The sequence below is a fragment of the Zosterops lateralis genome, assembly GCF_965231275.1.
Source record: "Zosterops lateralis genome assembly, chromosome: 20".
Classification (NCBI taxonomy): domain Eukaryota; kingdom Metazoa; phylum Chordata; class Aves; order Passeriformes; family Zosteropidae; genus Zosterops; species Zosterops lateralis.
In genome coordinates, this window is record NC_139780.1 from 5,153,761 (window position 1) to 5,173,637 (window position 19,877).

The 19,877-nt window shown below is 47.2% G+C and overlaps 1 protein-coding gene across 2 annotated transcripts in view; it reads left to right on the forward strand.

Moving 5' to 3' along the window:
- The first annotated feature begins 6,281 nt into the window (after nt 1-6,281).
- Nucleotides 6,282-19,877, forward strand: part of EEIG1 (estrogen-induced osteoclastogenesis regulator 1) — a 37,450-nt gene continuing 23,854 nt past the window's right edge. The window contains exons 1-2 of one of the 2 annotated variants that reach the window (XM_083876109.1): nt 6,282-6,375; nt 7,650-8,281. In XM_083876109.1, coding sequence (XP_083732235.1) covers nt 8,136-8,281 — 146 coding nt within the window. In that variant the 5' untranslated portion in view covers nt 6,282-6,375; nt 7,650-8,135. Of the gene's footprint in view, nt 6,376-7,585; nt 8,282-19,877 lie in introns of both variants that reach the window. The other variant, XM_083876110.1, reaches the window with a different exon arrangement.

A 19,877-nucleotide genomic window follows, 5' to 3' on the forward strand; every position in this document is an offset into this window, starting at 1 on the left:
GTTCATTGGTGCGTGCCAAGGCAGAAGTGGAAGTGAGTTCATGGCAACAACTTTGCAACACAGAATCCTCACTGTGAGGGGACCAAGGAGAGCTGAGAATAACCACCAGTCACAGTAGCTTTTCCTCTTGTTTTTGAACCTTGTGGCCTTTTATTTACATAATTATAGTCTTTTTCAAATAATAGCTTTTCCAGGCTTACCTTGGAGCACAAGTTATTTCACAGTGTCTGACGGATTAGTGAAGTACAGTAATCTCCCAACTGCTCAGAAGATGCCACAATAGCCTAAAATAATGGTAGAAATACCAGCCTTTGGCTTTAAATTGCAGTGTGCATTTTTTTCAGTGACTAAGCACTTGAGCTGTGTTGCTTTTCTGGAGGAGTAAACATGTTGCCATTGGAACCACCCATTTTTCTTGTTTTTTCAGGATAAATGCAGAGCTTAGTCAAGCCAGCAGCATTCAAGTGTGTGTTCTGTGTACAGATTTTTGTCTCATTAAAAAGATGTGGCACCATTTTAAAAATAGGGTGAACTGTGTAATGAGGGGCTTGGTTGTTGCTCATGAAGAGGTTGTCAAATTTGGGGAGGGACAGAGAAAAGTGTCCCTTAATGTTAAAACCAGGACAAATGAGTGAACAGGACGCTGGCAGGGCAAACAAGTACACAGGACATTCAACTGAACAGGCAACTGATGCCCAAATAGAACAAAAGCTAAGGAGTAATATTTATAGATGTTTATTTGTTCTCCTCTACTGTTCTTTTTGTACTTAGAGATTTGTATTCAACATCCAGACTGGGAAGGAGCCATGCAGAGATGTTCTGCCACAGGGTGCCTCGGACACGGGGATGAGCAGCATCTTCCTGCCTGCTAGAGAAAGGGAAGTTTGGTGGGGCTGAGTGGTGAGAAGAAAATGTTCGTGGCCATGGAGGCAGCACCAAGCCACCGGGAGCACTGCTGCTCCCTCCGGAGCAAAGCTCTGCTTGCGATGTGTGCGGCGGCTTTCCCTTTCCAGGAGATGGCACTGCACACCGGGATCCCGAGCTGTGCCACTGCGCCGTCCCAGGAACCGCCCCTGTCCTCCAGACCTTGAGGGAGATCCTCTTTGCACCCTTCACTGGCGCATCTTTTCAAGGCTGAGAGCCTGGAGGAGAAGAAATTCAAAGGGCAGAGCGCAGCCATGAGATATCCCTGGAAAAGTCATGATGCCTGGGGACTCTTGATGCCAGGTCTCTCTGCTTCCCACATACATGGCAGAGGACACTGAGATGTCTGTCTTTGGGATGAGTTTGCTGCAGAACCGAATGGGCAAGCACAAGATTAAAAAAACACATCAAGTCCCTCATTATAAGCAATGGGAGAGGTTTAAAGGTTTTTTAGAAGGGTATACATATGTCAGTATCCCACAAGTACAGTGTGCTGCCATCACCATCTCAATTGCATCAAAATCATCATCACCATCCCAGAATTGCCATTGCAATTGCCATTGCAATTCTGGGATCAGATTTGCCATTGCAATTCTGGGAGCAGATCCCCTCCAAGGTAATAATCCCTCCAATGATATTGCTGCATGCTCACCCAAATAACCTCTACTTCCTCCAGCATGTTTTTAAAGTTTGTCAAGCCTGTTTTGGCAAAGCATCCTTCTGGGGATCTTTTGTGGGTTTTTTCCTGTTGTCATGTGAGAGGTTGTTCCCAGCAGAAGGGTTGTCAGGTCAGTGTGAAAATTGAAGCATTTAAGATTCTTTGTCTTGTTTGAAAGAGCCTGATAAGAAGCTTCATGAGACTAAGTAACACAGCTTCCAGCCCACGTTTTGAGTGCTGGAATGAAGTCGATATCACCTGAAAATAGGACTCATGAACCCTTGGGTCTCAGACGTGCAGGTGATTAACCTGAGGCAGAATCCCAGTGCCAGCAGGGACAGTTTCTTTCACCTCTGCCACCTGGGATCCCAAATTAGAGGTTGCTGTGTCAAGGGGGAACCACAGACTTACAGTTGCTTCTGATGTATTTGGGGTAACAGCAGCATTTGTGGGGTTGCAGTCAGTGGGACAGACCACGGCCACAACCAGCAAATGTCTTGTCCATCACAACACTGAAGGGATGGAAGCTGGGATACAGACACAGGATAAGGCTTAATAAACACAACAAGCCTTGAGGCAAAGCAGGTTCCAAGTCTGCAGATTTTGGAAGGGACAAATGAGATCCAGTTCCACCCACAGACCTCACAGAATGAAGCGGGGAGAGTCCTGCCGCACATTCCCAGGACACACTGTAGCAGACATGGAAACCAGTAAACAAAAAAAGCCAGGCAGCTGGATTTTCAGGTCTAACCACATATTTGGGGAAAGGAATCCACCAACTCCAGATTCCTGGGCTCCCTTTGTCAATAGCAGGATTCCCAGTGCTGGCAGGCCAGAAACCCACCGTGCAGGTGTGTCCTTGGCCCATCCAACAGGAAACCCCAGCCTGGCACAGAAAGTGAAACAGTTCCTGGCCTTTATGATGATGAGCTCAGTTGAAATATGGAACAAGTGAAAAACACAAGCAGGTCAAAGTGCAGCTCGCAGCCTGTTATTAAGCTGAGAAGATGCAAGCTTGGAATAACTCCACATCACGGGATAATCCTATGCAATGGGGATAGGTACCCATTCCCCTCACAGGGTTTCCAGCTGCCTGCATGCTACAACTTACACTGCTGTGGTGTCTGGACCTACCCCCAGTTCTGGGAGAGGCACCCACCCACTGCAGCTCCCACCCACAGCTCCTTGGAGCAGGGCATGGCATCCCACTCATGGCTCCAAGAATGCATTTACAGCATAAAGTGTCATGTGATAATCTCATTTTCTCAGATGATGAGGCTCAAAGCTCATTAAGGCCATTACAGCAGAGGTGATAGGTGTTACAGAGGAGAACCATTACTGTGTAATTTAGTTTTAGAACTTTAATCATTTGTTTGCCAGGACAAATGAATTAGCGTGATGATGCTTTCCAGAGGAAGATGCTGATGATGTAGTTTGCAGGGCTTGTGCATCTGGGATTCCCCTGGGATAAGAGATAGGATTTGAAGGCTCACCAAATGTATTACAGGATCTACCTCAGTTCACCTCACTGAGTTTTGTCCCTCCTGCATTTATCTCGCCTTGTTTCTCCACTGCTGCTTTATCTCTGTCCTCAAAGCAGAGAGAGGGCAAGACAAGGCATCTCTGTTGCTACTCACTCACAGAGCACAGCGGTCCCAGCCCTGGCCAGCTGGGCACACCTCTCCAGGAGAACAGAGGTGAGGCCCAGACTTAATTGCAGAGCACAGACTGATAAAAATATCCCAGACTGATAAGACAATGCCCTGAGCCAGCAAAAGTTGAGGAAGTGGTGACGGCACTGGGGAGCGGCCTCAGGAAAGGCTTAGGTCAGGAAGAGCACAGGGCAGGGATGTGGCTGAGGGTCATGGAGCAGAGGTGAGGTGGGCACAGCCATGGAGGAGAAATCCATAGGATGTGAGTCTGGGATGAGCAGAATCCATGTGTATAAAAGCACCTTGGTCACACACACATGGCCCCATGGCCAATGGATTGCACCTGGAGCGGAAAATAATATAAAGCCACAGGGATGGTGGATGGATGAAGATACCCTACAGCCACATTCCCTCTGTGGGAGGCTCAGACCAACCCATCCCCTCTGTAAACACGAGCACTGTCCCTTTAAAACATGTGATTTCTCCTCCAGAAACAATTATGCAGCATAAACACAGCAAAATCAACAGGGTGAATTTTGAACTAATAAAGATTTAATCTCTCGGTCATGAGACTGCGTTTGTTAGGAAAATACACATATCCCTGAGAACGCAGCTACAGCTGCTATACTACACACTGCTCAGCGGCTCGCTGGGCATTTTTCCAAATCCATTTATTTTTAACATCAGTCACATTATTCAATTAATTATAAAAACACTGAGGTTTTCAAGAGATGCTTCTGATAAAACTGCAAAGTAAATATGCGTGAGAACAGCAAGGATTAAAGTCTCTGTAAACTTTAGCATTTGAGGCTGTTGCTATAAACAAGAGAAGTCCTCGAGAAGGTTATTTACCAGAGTGAATCATAGCAGATAACACAGTCTCCTCCCACACCACACACAGGGATTGTTTGTCCTTTGCCTAGGGATGGAAGCAGAGCATCCACATGCCTGTCAGCCGTGTGCTGGGCCATGAGAGGTGTGAGAACTGGGCTGGATTCTTCAGATGCCTCTGGTATTTCAGCACCATAGCTTGGTAAATATTTAGCAGGCTCAGCTCTTTCCCAATAAGCTGGAAACAGAAATCAAAAAATACTAGCCCATCTCCAGCAATGCCTCTTGTAAACACCAGATAGGAACTGATGGAAGGATTCAAGCCTTGCCTGTAGCAGCAACCTGTAAACCCTGCTGTTTCCTGGTAACTCCTGGTATGACCCGCGATGGTTTCACTGTACCAATACAAAATGTTTTGCCAGTCCAAAGACTGTTTAAGCTTAACCTAGTAAGCAAAATTCATAACAATGCATTTGGCTTGATCCAATTTTTCACTTTTATCCAAGGACATTTCTGTGTATTTTTCCTAGCAGACTCTTTTTTTTTTTTTTTCAAGGCTCACATTGTGGTGGAATTATTTGCTAGCTCTGATATTGTCTGCATAGATGGCAGATTACAGGCAAGGAGCCTGGGCATCAAAGCCTGGCAGAGAGCAAGGATTCCCAGGCTTTCATCCAAGCTTTGCATATCAGCCTTGGGAACAGTTCCTCCCATATGAGCCTCAACTTCTCAGCCACAGAGGCTCTTGGGCAAACGCCTAAATTTAAAATCTAGGCAAATCACGTTGATGATTGCAGCCTCCTTCAGGACAAAGAGAGACATTTTGTTCCGCTTGCCCTTAAACGATGGAATCCAGCCTAACCAGGGCTCCCAGCTGCAGCGCTGGACACAGCAGCAGCACATAATGACAGGGAGCCAGTTTGATGAAGGGATGTGCCCAACTGGGTTGCCACATCTCACATGTGGAGGGTGAGATTCCAGCTCTGGGCCCTGCCTTGTGCGGCTCCCCAGGGCTCTGTGGCACCAGGGCCTCTCTCCTGCTCCCAGCCAGCCCAGGCACTGCTGGCCTGAGGCACAGCCACTCTGTGGTGTCCTGAGGGGACAGGATGGCCACACCACTGAGTGGCTTGAGGAACTGTGTGCTTGCAGCCTATGGGACACACTGAGGAGAGGGAAGTCACCAGGAGCTGCTTGGGCACTGGGATAAGCCAGGGGAAGGGTTCCTGGCTGTCAGGAGAATGCAGAGATGACAGTCTGCCACCAAATCACAGAATGGGTCAGGTTGGAAGGGTCCACAATGGGTCAGTCATCTGGTCCTGTCTTCCTGCTCAAGCAGGGTCATCCCAGAGCACATGGCACAGGATTGTGTCCAGACAGTTCTGGAATATCCTCCGTGAAGGAGACTCCACCACCTCTCTGGGCCAGTGAGCAATCACTGCACAGGAAAGAAGTTCTTCCTTATGTTCAGGTAAAACTTCCTGGGCAACACTTTCTGCCCATTGCCTGTTGTCCTTGTGGTTGGCACCACTGAGCTGAGCATGGCTTCATCCTCTTAGCATTCCACTTTAGGTATTTATACACATCAATGAGGACCCCTCTCAGTTATTTCTTTTCGAGGCTAAACAGGCCCATCTTCCTCAGCCTTTCCTCATAGCAGAGATGCTCCAATTCCCCGGTCATCCTCGTTACCCTCCGCTGGACCCACTCCCCAGGAGCCCCGTATGTCTCATGTCAGAGATGACTCTACCATCACCTCGGCTCAGGCAGGGACAACCCAACCAGAGGCCCCTGCCATCCCCTCAGCTCCCGTGCCAGCTGGAGGCTGCTCAGTCGGCAGGCGGGCTCCAAGACATCCTGAGGGGCGGGAAACCCAACAATCCAATTCCTGCTGAGGGGACACCCAGACCCCGCTTCCCGCCCACCCCCTCAGGCAGAGGGCGGGGCTTTTCCAAACCGACAGCCCTCCCCTCCAATCCTCGGGCTCTCTCCCCCGCCCCGTGCCGGAGAAACCAATCACTGCCTGGCAGCGCTCATCCCGCCTCATTGCTGCTGTCCAATCGGGCGGCGCCGCTCGCCTTCTCCCGTCTCCGGGGGGAGGGCGGGGGTTACGTGTTGTCGGTATTCCCGAAGCGCGGCGGCGCCTCTGTCCCCGCGCGCTGCCCGCGCACCGCCTGCGCTATCGGCGTAGCGGCCGCAGTTGGCGTAGCGCGGGCAGAGGCGGCCGTGTCGGGGAGCGGCGGCCGCCGTGCGAGGAGCGGGCTGGAGGAGCGGGCAGGGCCGGGCAGGCACCGGGCCGGGACCGCGCTGCAGGTCAGTGGAGTGCGCTGGGAAGCGGGCTGAGACCTTCCGTAAGGCAGCTGGTGATGGGGGGCCGGGAGAGGGGTAAGATCGGGCTGCAGCCCGGTGCACGGGCTGGGAGGGTGCTGAGCCCGGGCTGCAGCTCGATGCACGGGCTGTGGGGACGGGGCTGCGCTCGCTGCTTGGCCCCTGGGGCTGGGCTGCGGGGCAGTGGGAGGTTCAGAGGGCCAGGAGGTGGGCTAGGACCTGGGCACAGCTCAGTGCACGGCTTGGACAGGGAGCTGGCTCCTGAATACCATTCAGTGCATGACCCCGGAGTACCAGACTGTGACCTCATAGCATCCAAGGCTGAGACCTGGCAGCAGCTGGGCTCGGGGCAGGTACTGCTGGTGGTGCGGGGCATTGACCCGCAGGAGCAGGTACTGCTCGTGGCTGGTGGTGTGGAGCATTGCCCCGTCTCCCCCCAGCTCCGCTCCGAGGTGTCTGCGGGACAGCGGAACCTCCGTGGAGGTGCCCGGGCCCCGGCAGAGCCAGCTGGGTTCTCCCACAGCCCCCGGGCGGGAGAGGGGCTTTAATCACCCACCCACCCACGCAGGCAGCTCTTGGAGTCAGTGAGGATTGTTTACTGCCCGCTGTTCGTAACCTTGTCCCTTTGAGATGTTAAATCAGCTCCTGCCTCCCCTGGTTTAGGTGTTGTGTGAATGTGTAACAAAATCTCCGTCTGCAGCCCCAAATGTGAACTGTGCAGGGCACTGCTCTGTGCAGAGCCGGTGCCGGGGGAAGGCAGCATTCCCAGTGGGGCTGGCGATTGGACAGCCGGATGACCTGATTTGGTTGTTATGCTGTGTAATCTAGAGCAGACTGCTTGTCTTTTTCCCCTCTCTGCTGCTTTCTCCATTTATAAGATACAGGTGCTAACACTTAGGGCTGGCTGGAAATGCAGGAAAGAAAAGTATTTTTCGTTGCTGGAGACGGCTTTTCCTTCCTCTTGTTAGACTACACGTTAGAATGATCTTGCGCTGTAAACTGCTTCTAAATATGATGACTGAAAATAGAGCAAATTTTTATTAGCTGCTTTACAAGACAGAAATTACACGGGGGATGACAACAGTGAAGCTTGCCCTAGGCAAAAAGGGGAAAGAGGATGTTTGGGCTGGGCTAATTGGGGCCATACCTCTTCAGACTGGAATGAGTCTGGACTGAATATTACCCATCCAAACAGGTTTTAGAGTAGGAGGAGGAGTCCAAGACTGGCTGGAACTAATTTACTCATTTCCCTCCCAAAGGCTGACCCAAAGAACTGTATCAAAGAGTTGCACAAGAGATAGAGACTGGAAGCTCTCTGAATGTGCTGCCCACAGATTTAAGGCCTCTCTGGGGACTCGAGATGACTTCTCACAAGATATGCTTTCGGGAGAGGTTGTGCTGAAGACAAAGCACTGCAGCCTCTGAGTGGGACAGCTCCTGCTGGTCTGGAGCTGAGACCCAACTTCTCTCCCTTCCTTTTCCCTTGGAGATGTTGCAGAGATTTAATCTGACCTCTTCCTGCTCACCTGGAGCCTGCCGTGGCGATGATCCCACAGCCAGATCCGACCACCAAAGAGAAGAGAATCGTGCGTTTGAAGCTGGGCCGTCGTTGTAACTGAACTGGAATTTACTCCCTGACTGTGCTCCCGGAACGACTGCCCTTCCTCTGCTCGTCTGTTTGTGCTGTGAGCCACTTCTCCCTGATCTTGTTTGGAATTCCCAAGCTGTCCACGCTGAATTTGCCCATGGCTTTCCTGATGAAGAAGAAGAAATTCAAGTTTCAGACAAGTTTCACTCTAGAAGAGCTGACTGCCGTCCCCTTTGTCAATGGGGTTCTGTTCTGCAAAATCAGGCTGCTAGATGGAGGAGACTTTGCTAGTTTATCTACCAGGTAAGACCCTGCCTGCAGACTTGCTGCTTGGCTGTGCTTCTTTCCCTGGTTATTCTTCCCTTGAGTGCTTTAGCATATGGCCACCACTTGCTTACCCCTTGATGGGATTTTAATAGTTCTGTTGTAGGGCCCCACATACCATATCATTCTCTGGAGCAGGGGAAATACATAGCTGGAGAGCTCTGAACCTGGGTGGTGTTGGCTGATTTGAGCTGGATTGAATTTTTCAGAGATGAGGGGAGGGAGCAGGAGGTCACTCCCCTTAAAGGGGATTAAATCCTCTCTTCTCTTTCCCCCTCCTCCTTGCCCGAGTTCTCACACACTCTTTCAAACCCTGTTCTGTATTGCCTTCATGCCTTACTTGAAACTCAACTCTGTAGAAAACTATGTCCAAGCAAATCAACCCTTCCCAGCTTTGCTCTCCCCCTTTGATACTGAATTTCTCTTCTTGGTAAGGGTGGAAGTAGTTTGTTTTGCATTGCAAATTGCTGTGCAAGGGAAAAGTGCTGCCTGGAGTCAAAGTTGTCAGTGTTAAAGACCCAGTTTATCTCCTTGAACTGATGCCGTTGCATTTCCCACTTCAGAGCAGCAGTGTTTTCTGTGTCATGTTGGGATCCTTCTGCTACATATCTCAAAGGTTCTGCCATCCTGTATTGGCATTTCTCTGACTCCTTCAGGCAGGTCTGTCTCCACTCTTGTTACTAATTGCTAATAAAAACTTGCTTTGTTTCCAGCTATGCACACAGATTATCACGAACAGTATGCAAACACAAATTCCATAACAGCCCAGACTTGCTTTCTGCTTCAAAATATGAAGGAAGCCTTCAGTGGCTTACAAAACTTGTTTTTTTGCTTTCCTGAGTGACTGCTCGGTTTTAAAGGTACAGGATTAGTTTGTGCTAGCTGTTAACTGCTTTATCCCTAGGGCTAAAGCCTGGTTGGGTCTGGTTTTCCTCTTTGTGGTGCTATGTACTGAGCTTTCTCATTTCAGGAGAGAAGATTTTATTGGGCAAGGATAAAACATTTCTGTCTTGCAAACAGAAGTGGTAGGGCAGTGCTCAGAGTTTGGGGTTTTTTGTTCAGAGGCACGATGCAACATCATCTGAAGTCAGCAGAGGCCGAGGGTATGGAACAACTCCAGAAATGGACTTTGAATTAATTTCTCTTTTGAAGAAAATCTGTCAAAAGAGCTTTTCCTCACAGTGTTCTCCCCTGAGGCTACATCCTTGGGTTTGGTGGAAGCAGTTTATCTAAGGAATTCAAACAGTATGTGAACTTGGAAAGAAATTAACCCTTCCACTTCCTGGAGTCAGAGTAGAATAAGTGGCACTGGAGGGTGTCTCAGGAAAAGCCTGTGCAGAGAAATGCCCATCTCCCTCTCCTTGTTGTCCCTGAAAGAGGCTTCTAGGAGCCTTCCCTGGGATTTGCTGGTGCTGCCAGCCGTGTGGGTTGTTTTCTGAGCTGGCTGGGGTTCAGCAGTTCGCTCAGCGTTGCAGATGTGTTCCAGCAGCAAAATCAACTGTAATTCAAAACCAAACACACACACAGCTCTCCAAACAAGCAAAGGCAGAGTGGGCCGGGGGGTTTTCCGCCTTTCCCCCAACCTGTCTGTGCTCTGACTGAAAGCACATGGAAAACTGGTCCTGCTTGAAAAGTTATGGGTCTCAGTGGTATTGAGTCATTTGACCTTTTCCAAATATTTTCCCCCGTTGCAGTTAGAGAAACTTCAGGAGGGATGAATTTCCAGAAGAGTTACCATGTGGCTTTGCCTTGTGCTCCTCTCTTCATTTCTATCACCTTTTTGATACTCACTGGGCAAGATTAAAGGAAAGGAGATACTGTATATGTGTTGTGTTAGAAATCTGTAAGGTATTTAGGCTGTGATTGTTTCTCTGAAATCAACCAGTTCCAAAATTGATTTGGTTTGAGGTTGTAGTGTCCAGCAGGTAATCCTTGTGAACTGCTTCTGTACAAAATCTGGTGTTTGCTCTGCAATCGATTTGGGCTTCTGTGATCTGGGCCATTTGGAGGTCTGTGTCTGTGATGGAGCTGAAATGACCATGAGTTTTCAGAGAACTGATCTGAATAATGTGTCCCATGTCACCTGGAGTCTGTAAAATGAGGTTAGAAGTAGGTATAGGAACTCTTCACAGGAAACATTAAATCAGTTTTTGTAGCCGTAGTGTGGAAAGAGGAGTGTTACACAGGAACCTCCAGAGACAAAATGTTCAGGTTATTTACAATAAGCATACTTGACACCTCATGCATGTCCGTGGCAGGAGGTGGGAATATGATAAATCTAATTATGAGCTGTCAGGTGGCACTGGGATCATTTGAGCTGTGGGCAAGGCAGAAGCAGCAGCCTGTACTGCTGACTCCTGTCAGCCTGTCCTGGTCCTAAGTCCAGCTCAGCCTGGATTGCACAGACAGAGCTGCCACAGCCTGGTGCTCTGGGTCTGGTGGGACACACACTGGCTGGGACTCCCTTCCCAGACTGCTCACACCTCTGGCTGGAGGCGAACCTGTCTGAAATGTATTAGGAATAAATGGTCTTAGGAATTCAAGGATGTCTGGAAAAGGTTCGGGTTCTGTCAGCACAGTCAGCTTTGGGGATCTGCCTCTCCTGGGTTTTCTGGTTTGTTTGGGTTTTTTTTTTAATAATTATTTTTTTGCAGGCAGGTACTCTACTTCCACTTTCCCTGTGCTCAGGTCTTACATTAAACTATAGGTATTTTAATGGCTAAAGTTTCAGCTGTAAATATATTTTTGCTTGTCCTTTCCTCTCCCTTTCTAAAGTTTCCTTAGACCGTTCTGGGGCTTCTGAGTAATAAAACACAGGTTTCACTTTACAGTGCTCTGTGTTAAAAGCATCTATTGTGTCTGTGGGTTTATCACCTTGCAGTTGGATTACAGAAGCTGGGCATCTGAAAAGGCATCTCAGCCAGGTGTAGACCAGGCAGGTGCTGTATTTCCCCACAGAAAAGTACCAATATACTCCTTGAATATTATCAATCCAGATTCTTAAATAGCACAACCACCAGTGAATTCACTTGCCTCCCAAGTATGTTAAAAATAGCAGACTCTGAGAAGTAGGGATGTATTCATGGCAACCGTTTTTGTGGAGCAGGTGGGTGGCTGCATTTTGTACCAGTTTGAAGCTTTCTGGGGGGTTGTGCAGCTTTGTTCCTAGAGAGATGAGACAGTTAATTCATCGGGAAGTATCCCATCCATGGATCAGCGCAGGAAGTAGCCTGGATGTCCAAATGAGTGCCTAAAGCTACAGGCTGATCTAGTAAGTTCATGTACATCTTTGGGTATCCCAGAAGAGGAAGACTCAATTAAATTCTCCCTCTCTGCTTACAGTTCATGTTGAGTGACAGCCAGGTGCACTTTGCCTCGGTGCTGAGTGATTTCTGGCTCTGTGTTGGCAGCGAGCATTGCTGGCTTACAATGTGAAGGAAGTGGAAAGCCAGGTGTTATCCACAGACTCCTGACACCTCATCCTACATTGTTCTGTTAGCTTGCCAATAGTTTCACTCTGGTATTTCTGGATTTGAAGGAAGGGGTTGTACTCTGAAAGCCCCTGTCTGACTCTAGACTGTTTTGCATTAATTGAGCAACTTTGAGGGTATTTCCCACCTTCTTCAGTGTCTTGTGAAGGCACCTCAGACTGTATTTCCTTTGAGACCGTGTTCTTCCAAGCATCTGCACCATTTCAGCTTGGTTTTCTGATCCTGGCACTCCTTGCAGCAGTTTGAAACAATGAATTTAGCTTGTCTCCTGCAGCCCTGCCCTGTTTGCATGTGGGCTGGATCTGAGAAGACCTGACCCTGTTGGGGTGGTCTGACCTCCAAGTATGTCAGTGCTGCAGCCTGAACTCACAATGTTCTTACCCTTGCAATTTTTGATTGAGTTAGGAGGAAAGGCCACTTCCTGCACTGCATACTTTATCTGTTTTTTGGGGGGTGTAAAGCTCCATCCAGAAAAGCAAAGAAACACTGATATTTGGGAAGGTGTCTCACACTGACAGCTCCCTGTGGATTGAGGTCAGTTTTTGTGTAAGTGTGGCTCTTGTCATCCTGTAGGCACAAATGACCTGAAGCTGCTTGCTTTTGGCAGCTTTGGGATAAAAATCATCATAATGCCTTAGTGATAAACAGAACTTACTTCTGTAGCACATAAATAAAGGAGAGAAGCATTGCCCTGCTAACACAGGGCTGGTGATTAAAATTTTTTGTGAAGGAAGGTGCAAGTGGTGCCACCTCCAGAATGCAGCTCTTGTTGGTGGGAGTTAGAAATCAACTGCTTCACTGTCTTTACATAAATAGTCATTGTGCCTGACATTACAGGATCTTTCAGGTAATTAAGCTGACTACTTTTAGCTTTTTCAGACCGGAAAATCATTAACTGTTTGTTTAATTAGAGACTAAAGGACTGATTCAGCCTGGCTGACATCTGAATCTTGACTACTGTCTGCCTTAAAACAAAGGTTAAGTAACTAAATAGTCTCTTCCAGAGTCCCCAAGAGGGAAGAAAACTGGCTGTAGTGAAAAAGTGATCACTTGCTGAGTGCTGCCTTTTGATTCCAGTGGAATTGTCATGGCTTAGTAGAGCAAGGAACTTGATTATGACTTCAAACCATTCTCCCAGTTCCATATTTTAGGACAGTATGTGCTTGGCTCTATCCTCTGCTAGAGCATGTGGTGCGTTAACGTATTTTAAAAGTACTTTTGTTGCAAATGTATCTGGAAATGCAAACCTTCCCTACATGTACAAATATTCCTATTAAACAGATCAATAGACTCAGTTTTCATGTTCCAGAGCAGCTTCACATAGCATCCTTCCTTCCTGGCAGAGCCTCAGGAATAGGCTGGGGGTGTTAACAGAGAAGTGATTTGAATACAGTCTCTAGAAGTGATTGCAATAAAACATGACCTATTTCAGGATAATATTAAAGCATAGTACTTGCTATGCCTTGCATTCTGAAACAAATGCAGAGAGACTAGACAGCAAAGATGAGAAAAAGGGGGTTCATTCCAGGAGTGCAGCTAAATGTAGGTGCAAGTTGTGAGAGCAGAAGCAGTGGATGAGGTTTAACCTCTTGCAAGTTGAGAGTGTTGCAAAAATTGCAGAAGTGATAAAGCACCGCAAGGTCCCCAGCACAAACCATCTTAAGTTGTGCTTTGAGTTTGCAAAGCACTTCTCTCACCTTTTCTGGGCTCTGGCTGCTACACCTGCAGGGTCTGTCAGATGCTTTGGAGAGGGTTGATTTACTTTGTGCCATATTTGCCTCTTCCTGTCACCGGTCACCACACTGAAGCCTGTCACAAGGCAGGCAAAATTACATTAAAACCTTCCAGCCACGGAGGCTGTATCCTGTCGAGTAAAGAACAGTCTCTGTTCATGCCCTGGCTCTGTCCTGCCTGCTGTGGCTCAGGCAGAGGCTGCTGTGCTGACCAGAAGCTGCAGTGTAAAGCACTGTAACCAATACACTCTGTGTACAGCATCAGTAAATACGTTCAGATACAGGCGGCTTTCAAACTTCCCCCTCATCGCTGATTCTGAGCTGGCATTGCTTTGACAGCTGACTCTTAGCAACAGCCTTATCTGTGTGACTGTAGCAGCCTTTGGCTCAAAAAAATTACTCATTGAAAATTAATGTTTTACTGGGAAGCCAGGGCTCTGTGGCCCACTTAATTTGCAGGGTGACAATAACCATCAGCTCTGGCTGAGAATCAGGGAAGGTAGGTGAGAGTGGCCCTGCTCCTTTAAGACATGTATTTATTACTGAAATACAGGGAAAAACCTAAAGGGCTTCCAGTCTCTTTATTGTTTGTGCTCTTGAGCTGCCATTAGTGTTGACTCTAACTTTGTAGCTGAATTTCTGAGGAATTCATGTATGCCTTAGGCAGCCTGTGGTCTTTCTGCACAGCAGTTGGTATTTTAATAGGCCATAAGTTGCCAGTGGCAAGTTGTTCTGATACCAGTTTCTAGACAAATGAGGCAGGTACAGATTTATTTCTTATTATTATTTTATTGCAGGAAACTACCTCTAGTAGTGTTTCAGGAAAGAGCCCAGTGTCTTACTCAGATCAGAAACCTCTCTCACTTGAGGTCTGGCAGTGTGGGATGGTGAACTCTGCAGCACCCACCTGTGTGTGGCTCTGTGAGGCCTCATCCGTGCGAGGACAAGCGGATGTGGCTCTGTGTGTGACCTCTCTTCTTCAAACAGGATATGTTCTGCATCCTCTGTGGGCTGCCAGCTCTGCACTGTGCTTTTGCAGCCTGCTCTGAAATGGGTCAGGAATTATTTCATAGCTGTGGGTTATTGTATGATAACCAGAAGCCTTTAGAAGTTCCCTGGACCAACATTTGGATCTGCATGTTTCTTTAGCATCCTGTGAACTCGTGTCAGTAATCCGTGCTGTAAAGGTGATCATTTCAGGTGTTATCTCGGGATGTGACAGCCCACCCCACTACCAGCTGCTTGCCCTGCAGGGTGAGAGACTTTATTTTTTTCTCTCTTGCAGTTTATTCATGTTGTGCCAAGTGCACTTGCTGGGAGACACGATGCACGTCGCTGTTGTAACTCCGGACTTGGCATCATGATCCCTCTGGTACCATACAGTGGGACTCGGCATCTCATTTTAGTGCCTGGGTTTGAAAGGCACTTCCCACTAGACAAACAGTTGTGCCTGTGTTCACTGCATGAACAGCCTTCTTGTTTGGTGTATTTTTAATCTGATGAGCAAGAAAGGGAATTGTTGTGCGCGATTCAGAATTGCTGATTGTCATGGATGTCATTGTCACGTGCTTCTCAAGGGTCACCCCTGTAGCTCAGGGGATAAGGCCAAGGAACTGGGGTAGAGTTTTGGGGATGAGGAAGACAATGAAGAGGAAGCACATGGAAACTAAACGATTGGGAGGAGGCAGGTGTGGAAGAGACAGGATGTTCTACATAAGCAGTAGCATATACAGTCTATAGCAGCCCCACTCCCTGTGGATAGCGAGTAGCTGAGCTGGCAAGAGAGCAGGATTATGCCTTTCCTTTGGCTGGGCTTATCCCACCACATTGGTGAGGGGAGGCCTTGAGGGAGGTCCCATATTGTAGTAGGAGATGGGATGAAGCTAAAAATACTTTCACTGCTGTATGCTGTACTTTAAATAAGAAATGAACTGTGTTCAGCCTGAAAGCACTGTGAGTGCTTACATGGGAGGAAGGAAGAGTGTGAGTAGATTTACTGTCCCGGAAGGGCTAGAAAGCTGCAGCACTAATTAGCAATGCAGTTTTAGAGACCTAAAAAGGTCCTGTGGTTGGTAACTACCCTGTAATGTGCTCTCTGAAATAAGCAACTAAAGCTAGAAAACTTTGTTTTGGAGCTTTCTAGAACTGCATATTTCCCTCAGTGAGGCAAATCCCATCTCTTGCCATTCAGCGTACCAAATGTAGGAAAGAAAATGTGAGGTTTCTTTAGTGCCTGTCAAAAATTACCAGGCACTATGCTCCAGTCTGGCTGTGCAACAGACAAGCAGCTCAAGGAACCTGTAATAGAAAATCCTGTGAAATGGATGTAGCCTCAGGGTTTCAGTTTGGGGTAGTAACATACCTCCATTTTGCATCCAGAATAAAACTTTGTATGAAATTACTGTGACAGGATGTTTCGCTAATGGCTTTTTGGGTTAATGGTCAACAGAGATTCCTTCAACCAGCTGCCACATGAGGGACTGGTCAGTGCATGCCTACCTGTGCTCCTGCCTGCCAATGGAGTTTCCATTTCTCCTGAACTGCAAGTTGGGAGTGTGAGGAGTACAAAATGGAAGGGCCAGAGTGAACCCTGACAATGTTTTCCAGCTGTCTTGTTCTCTGTCCAGTCACTTTTGTTTCCAGTCTTTAAGGGATAATACTGTTCATCAAAATAAAAATGCAAATGGCCAGGAGAGGAGGAAGGAAACATTTGTCTGGAAAAAACCCTGGCATAGAGAATTTCCTTTTTTTTTTTTTTTTTACATGGCCTTGTATCAGACTTTGAGGCTTTATCCATGCTTGAGACAGCAAAGGTGAGGTTGGGTGGGGCATCATGGTGTTCAGTGGGTTTTTGTTTGCATCTTTGTAGGTTGAGGAAAGGGTTTCCAGTTTAGCTGTGTTTCCATCGTGCCTGTTTCTTCTGTTAGTTTCTGTTCTTCCCATCCTCGCTTAGGCTGTGCCTGCATGTCAGAGAATATGAGGGAGGCACGTAGGATATTTATAATTCAGCAATTTTTCCAGAGCCGTTAATGCTCCATTGCCCAGAAATGAAGCAATACCATTTGCACTTAGGCAGCCTTGCTGTAACCAGTCAGCCCCAGCATGTGCAGCATCCTGATTCCAGGCTAAGCAGTAAGGGCTGAGCAGAGGTAGTCTGCTTGCCTGTGTTACAGATGGATTATGCAGCAACACCTCTGCAAAAAGCTTCCCCTGGCTTCTGTCAGTGGCCTGTTCTGCTAACACCAGGCTATTGCATTTATATAAATGTCAAATTCTTTCAAGTGCAGTGCTGCTCGTTTGTACCTTCAGTAGCCTGCAGTGCTCTTTGCTGCAAGGGAAACTGCTGTGGAGTTCTGTATTTCCTACAACTGTTGCTGTCCTTTGCTGTCTTTCTGCTTTGTTGAACACCCTTTTTGAGCTGTATAGGGAGTAGCTGATCATACTGTGGCTCCTGTTCTCTTTAAGGTCCATTTCTGATGTAGGTTTATAGTGATGACTTTTCCTGCTGTAAGTGCAAGTGCATCTGTTCTTTCAAACCTGCCTGTTGTTTTCCCCCCAGAAGTGATACAGTACATCTCCAATGTCATTTGCTCTCAGCAGGGGAGAATCAAGGGAACGTGTCTGAATACAGCTTGTGGTGACAGCCACAGAGGAGGGAAGGCCTCTCTGATCCTCAGAAACCTGGTCATGCAATGGGATCCTGTGGCTGACGTTTCCCAGGGTCTTAACCAGCCCTCGCTGCTGCCACTAAATGCAGAGCCCTCCCATACTCTGCTTTTAAACAGGATGTAATTTATGAAACTACCTTTCTCTCATCAGGACAAATGGCACCATGAGATACTGGTTGTTCTTAGAGAATTGTGTTTGTCTGCAGCTCTGGCTCCAGAGGAGCAAAATCAGCTTTAATTGCTGTATCTCAGACCCTTTTCTCTCCCCTTTTGCTGGCTCTGACACTGAAACTGGGGCTGAAGGGAGGGGAGGGTTGGGAGAGGCAGATTTAGGAGTCCCAGCCCATCACCACTAGTACAGTGGTGAGTCAGGGGACAACAAGCTTTGCTCAGCAGCCTCTTCTCATCTACAAACCTCTCCTGCTGAGTGGCCTTTTTGCTGATAAACACCAGCAGTGATAGATATTGATGGAGGGAACAGAGGTTCAGGGAGAACGTGTTTGAACCTTGTCCATAAAACCAGACCTGGTTTGTACTGCTGAATGGTGCCTCTGTAAAGGAGCCTGTGTTGATCCTGGAATAAAAAAGTTGCTGTTAACATATAAAGGGCCTTCACCTGAGCTATTGTATTTGTTTTGAGTAAATACGTACTCTATAGAAGTGACTCACAGGGAAACACGTCTGAGCATGGTTGGGTGTTACCTCTTGGGTAACTAAACCTACTTTTAGCACCAGGGTTGACTTCAGGCAGCTTATTTGCTGAAAGACTCTTCAGCATGTTTGAGCCAAATTGCAGTGATGTTACATCATACAGTATTAATGAAATTATTCCAGAAATGAACTTGGCCTCATGTGCAGGTGAATTTGCACTATAAAGACCTCTCTGGTACAGCTACATTGGCAAACTCTTGAAGTTGGGTTGATATTGGCAAAAAAAGTCACTTAACTATTCTGGCATCATTATGTTTTCACGTGCCCTAAATCTGCCTTAGAGGCAGAAACATTTGTCTCTGCACATCACTTGTGTTAGTGATGTTGTTCCCGGTCTTGTGTTGATTCCCTTCTGAGTTTTCATTTCCCAGATTTACTGTTGCCAGCAAAGGTTTGGCCTATTGAATTGATTCATGTCTGGATTTTTCTCATCTTAGGGGGCGAGTGTTGATTTTTTTTTTTTCTTTTTTTTTTGTTTGTTTTTGTTTTTGTTTTGAAAGGTAACTTTTTTCTTTGTAAGTAGCTTTTTCTTCATGACAGCATTTTGTGTTCAAAGCTAGCTTTCTTGCAGTACAGAGGTGTAGCCATGTCTAATAATGTGCTCTGAGGTGGGCACATTATCAGAGTTCTCCTTGGTGGAGTTTACATTGCTGTCTTTCTTAGCTGAGAGTTTAAATTTAGTCAGCAAAATGTAAATCTGGAATCTCTCAGAATGACGGCTAACACTTAGGGGATGAAGAAAGTTTATAAATACACCAGCAACAGATAATCAGCCAGTCTTCATTTTGCATCTGTGGTCTGCCAGAAGTGAAAAGGCTTTCGAGAAAAGCCACATTGTGATACAGAAACACCTATTGACTCGGAAATTTACTGTATTATTCTACCTTAATCTTGTAAGCATATGTACAGAGTGAACTTTAGAGTTTTTTTTGAAGTGTTTGGGATCTTCTGAAGCTTTAGTACCTTGATCTGTTAGAACCACAAGGGAAAATTGAATTGTGATTTTGTCCAAAGAACCAACAGGCCCTGGAAGGGTTGGGGGTTTTGTTCACCCTATTTTTAACTTTCATGGAGTTTACTATGCAGTCATTGGTAAAGTCTGAACATCCCTCCTTCTGTGCCTTCCATCCCTCAATAATGGAATTCTCTCAGCTCAAGTTTTTTCGTCCCCCTGTAAGTGTAGCTGGCTGGATGGTAGGTGTAGGTTAGGCTTCATAAGAGGTAACTTAGTTAAGTTGCCCTCAGCTTGTTTTTTGCACATTTGATTGTTCAGTGGTTGTAGTTGTGGAATATTAGATCTAAGAGGTATTTAGGCCCAGAGTTAGACAAGTTCTTCAGAGCATGGTAGGTGTGAACTGCAAGGTAGCACAAAGCAAGAGGAACAAAACTTGTGAGCCAGGCTGGAGAAGGGACCACTGGCATACAGAAACCTGATTGTGGGGGCTGGTGGCTGACCTGGGCAGACTCAAGTGCAGGGCAGACCTGCTCTGGTTTCTTCTGAAAATTAAATCCTTGTGGATTTGCCTATGGGAGGAGAGCCCTGATGGCTGGCTTGGCAGCCTGGCACATGGCTCATTCTTGGCTCACCCAGCTCCGACACAGTCTATCGGAACAATGGAAGTAGGAGTTGGTGTGGTGACTCAGTGCACAATGAGAGTTCAAAAAAAGCAAATGCGTCTTTCAGCATTCAATACGCACGTTATTACAGACTTGTGTTTTAGTAACTGAGTCATCTGTTCAGTTATTCCTTTCTTTACACTTAAGACTTTGGTAGTTCTTTGCTTGTGATGTTTTTGCTCCTGGCGCGCATCCCTGGCTTCAGACCAGAAAGAGCTCGTGCTCTGTAGATGTGGCAAGAAGTCCTTGGATATGTGTTGCTTTGGGTTGGTCTGCCTTCAGCACAGTGTGTAACAATAGTTGTATTGCACAGCATTTACTGTTACACTCCCTTCTTGGATTTGTTTTCCTGATG